This window comes from Humulus lupulus, chromosome 7 (assembly GCF_963169125.1).
Source record: "Humulus lupulus chromosome 7, drHumLupu1.1, whole genome shotgun sequence".
NCBI classification, from domain to species: Eukaryota; Viridiplantae; Streptophyta; class Magnoliopsida; order Rosales; family Cannabaceae; genus Humulus; species Humulus lupulus.
Genome location: NC_084799.1, coordinates 26,275,337 through 26,279,084, shown reverse-complemented (window position 1 = coordinate 26,279,084; position 3,748 = coordinate 26,275,337). Strand labels below are relative to the sequence as shown.

The 3,748-nt window shown below is 39.1% G+C and overlaps 1 protein-coding gene across 1 annotated transcript; it reads right to left on the bottom strand.

The window, feature by feature from the left end:
- Nucleotides 1-504: 504 nt before the first annotated feature.
- Nucleotides 505-2,270, bottom strand: LOC133791527 (protein FAR1-RELATED SEQUENCE 5-like). Its single transcript, XM_062229447.1, has 2 exons — nt 720-2,270; nt 505-636 (listed from the first exon to the last, which is right to left on the bottom strand). Exons 1-2 carry the CDS (start codon nt 2,268-2,270, stop codon nt 505-507), a joined length of 1,683 nt encoding a protein of 560 aa, XP_062085431.1.
- Nucleotides 2,271-3,748: the final 1,478 nt, after the last annotated feature.

Here is a 3,748-nt window from a genome sequence, read left to right as displayed (position 1 = left end):
CTCCTTTGAGTTTGACTGATGTCGTCCACGTTCGGAGTATAGTAGATTGGATAGTTGGAAGATCTTGGATTTTCTGTCTCCATGGATTGATTGTCCATTTCTAGAACAACTGTGCAAGTCGCCCTATTATGGCCTAATTGGTTGCAGTTACGACACCTATTCTTCCTTGGGGTCGCATTGTCCACGCCCTTATATTTTGATTTTGTTTTGTTTGGTTCCCTCCCCTTCGTTCTCACAATTGCCGGATCCCCAATTACTCTCTGTTTTTGTTGTGATCGGTGGTCCCCATGTACAACGTGACTCGATTTAGACTCATCATTAGGCTAACCACACATTGTTTTAAATTTTTCCTCCAAACGGGACATTTCGCTTAATGCTTCTTCATATGTATCATCACGTTGTGTGGCATAGTACCCCATTGCATTTAACCGTGATGTAAACGATCCCCAGTGGGTACATAATAACACATCACTGGGGACCCTATCATGGGGAGCGCTACTCAATTCACCTCTCAATTTGGCGTCCTTCCTCCACTGTTCCTTTAACAGAGGTTTTGGGATGCAGGGTAGGTTCAAATGCTTCATTACCGCAAACATATGTCGACACGGGATTCCCTCTGACTGGAATAACATGCAACTACATTCAAAGTGATCATGATCAATTAGGTAGCGAACTAAACTTCTTACCAGTCCTCTACAGAAACGAGTTAGGGAAAATACCCTGCACCCAAATTCCACACTTGTCGAATAAATTGAGTATGCAAGAGCATTGTCGATTTGTTGTGCGACCTTATCGTACATGTTTCTCGTCAAAACTGAAGCAACTTGCTGGTAATACTGTTGTAGTACATTGGAAGGGAACTGGGGCGATGTGTTGTTGCTGATGAAGTCATCTTCGCGTTCCGTGATGCGTATGCTTTGTATGGCTTTATCAACTTGGCCAACAAGGTCTTTAAGTTTAAGTTTGCTTGTCAAGAAGTGTGACAGGTAAGAATTCATCGACTCCCACCTTTGGGTGGTTCTGAGGCCCGCAAAGAAATTACCCCGTAGGAAGCATTCTGCCCAACTCCTTCTATTGATGTATGTTATGGCTGCCCATTGGCTATCTTGTAGTTGAAATTCTGTAACCAAGCCACTCCAAGTCTGGTCAAACTCTTCCTCTGTACAATATTGATATAGGAGCTCATTAAGCCTTGTCTTGAAAATCGGGTGAGGGACATTAATGGTAACATTTTTCTGAAGGTGCCACGCACACAAACGATGGACAACATAAGGCATGACTTTCTCTATTGCTTTAGCCATAGCTTTATCTCCGTCAGTGACAACAACCTGAGGCAATTTGTTGTTCATACATTGAAGGAATTCTTCCAACAACCAAATGTATGTGTCCTCCTTCTCATCGTACAACAATGCAACTGCAAATACAATAGTTCTGAAGTGGTGATTCACGCCGAAAAAAATGAGAAGGGGTTTGTTGTACGCATTCTTCTTGTATGTTGTGTCAAATGCGATGATCTCCCTAAAATGTCCAAAGTCATCTCTCGATATTCCATCGACCCAGAACAAGTCAGTGAGCCTATACTCCGCGTCTATCATGTGTGTTTCAAAAAAATTGGGGTCACGTAACCCAAGACATTCCAAGTATCCCAGGGCACCCTCAGCATCTGTTTTGTCCTCCTCTTCTAACTCTCTTTGTCGTCCAATCCAATTGTGTAGGTCCTTTTTCAAGAACGGAACATACTCATGTCCTCCTTTTTCTGCAGCAAGGTGATTCAATATGTGGCAAGTCCGTATGCCCGATCGTCTCATTGACATTACTTGGGCACCCATACAATCTGGGACAGCACGGTTAGATCTCAAGAACTGCATATCTGTCTTCAAAGCAAGGTCATGATTATGTGTTGGGTTAAAGTCTTTCACCACCCAACTATTTTCAGACTTATCGAACTTCACGCGCAGTAGTGCTAGGCACCCTGTGTGAGTAACAACCCGAGGTTTTTTCTTACGGTTCTTTAGGTTTGTCCACTTTTCTCGCCTAAACCCTTGATTAGAACAAACCCATTTTCTTTGCCACTCTTTATTTTCATTGTCCCGACGGACATCTTCTTTTCTAACACTAAACCCCATCGACTGAGAGTATCTGTAGTAAAAATCTTCCCAGTGGCCAACCGTGGGTAGGTGTTTGTTTATAATGTCTTCCTTTGTTAATTGTTGAGGAAGTTTGTTTGAAATATTTAGTTGTGCGAGTGCTTCCGACATGTCGTTCGCCATGTTGTTTGAGTAATTATTTTTTCGTTTCCTGAACACGAAAGAAACAGTTGTTAGAGATGAAAATAAATACCAAATACAAAATACGGCTTGATGGAAAAACCTAACTCAATCTTATATTCACTGGAAATGCAATTGAATGTCTATGTTTATCACCCTAAGACACTTCAGTTTCGTTAGTAAATGTACACATGTAATTAAAATTAGGCACATATTTATGTTAAATCACTAATTATTGAATGGTAAAAGAAACATTAGAAAACACAATTATTTAGCGATAACTAAAGTGGAAATTACATACAATTAGTGAGGGTATCGATTATTATAGCCCCAACTTACCAATGGGAAGGGCGGGAAGATATATCTAAGAAAATTGAAGTACCCACCTTGAAATGGGGTGTTTCTGCCTCCACAAAAATTTCAGTTTTGTATTGGTGGGATAATAAAGAACCAAAAATTTAAACTATACGATTTATAATAACATTGCCTCCCTATGTATGTCATTTCACGTTACAACCCAGAAAAAGATGATTTTTTTCTAGCACTTCCTTTTTTTTTGGCCAATGGGTTTGGAATTTAGTTTTGGATTAGGTATGCAATGGTTAATAAGCTACTTAAAGTAAGTTTTGTACTTTTACCGTGTATGTCTCTACCTTAGTGTGAGTTTCATTTTGGTATGTACAGGGATGGATTGTGAACAACTCGTTACTCTTCTCAAGCATTAACAAATTATAAGGTAACTGCCCACACATCCACCATTTTCCAACTTAACCTTTTCGAGCATATGAACACCCTTACTATAATTGCTTTTGATTTGGCAAGCATTTCAGTTATACCTTTTATCAATATATATATCTGCTATTGAAGCTAGTTGTAATGGGTTTATTATGTTTTTGCAGGCATCCCATATAAAATACAAAGTCACTGAAGGGACGCAAACAACCAAAATCAACATAAACATGATTAATAAAGGATAAACATCACATCATTACATAATGTCTAGCTACACGATAGATGGTTGAGGGAGATATCCTGCTACACACTATGATGACTTCCAAAATACCAATAATAGGTACATCCATTACCCTTAACTTATAGTTTAAGGTAACTTTAGTACCTACTGGTTCTTAATGTTTAAAGTAATCAACAATACCACTAATTGTCTCTTATACACATGGGATCATCTAGTTTATACAAGAACTGAAATGAAGACCCATGTCACGAGAATCTTAAAGTTAAATCAGTCAAGAAATATTATCTCCTTGGTAGGTGCTTCCTCCGTAGCTTCAACACACAACTCACCACTAATTGTCTCTTGTCGTTTCACCATAGTCCCTTCATGATCCATAGTCTGGCATTGGTAAAAAATAAAAGACTTAATATCCATTGAATTCAGCCTTAAAGTCGTTGCTTTCTTACCAACAATTTTCTTGAAAGCCATAAGCTTCTCAATCTGCACATCTTTCTTCATACAATTTTTG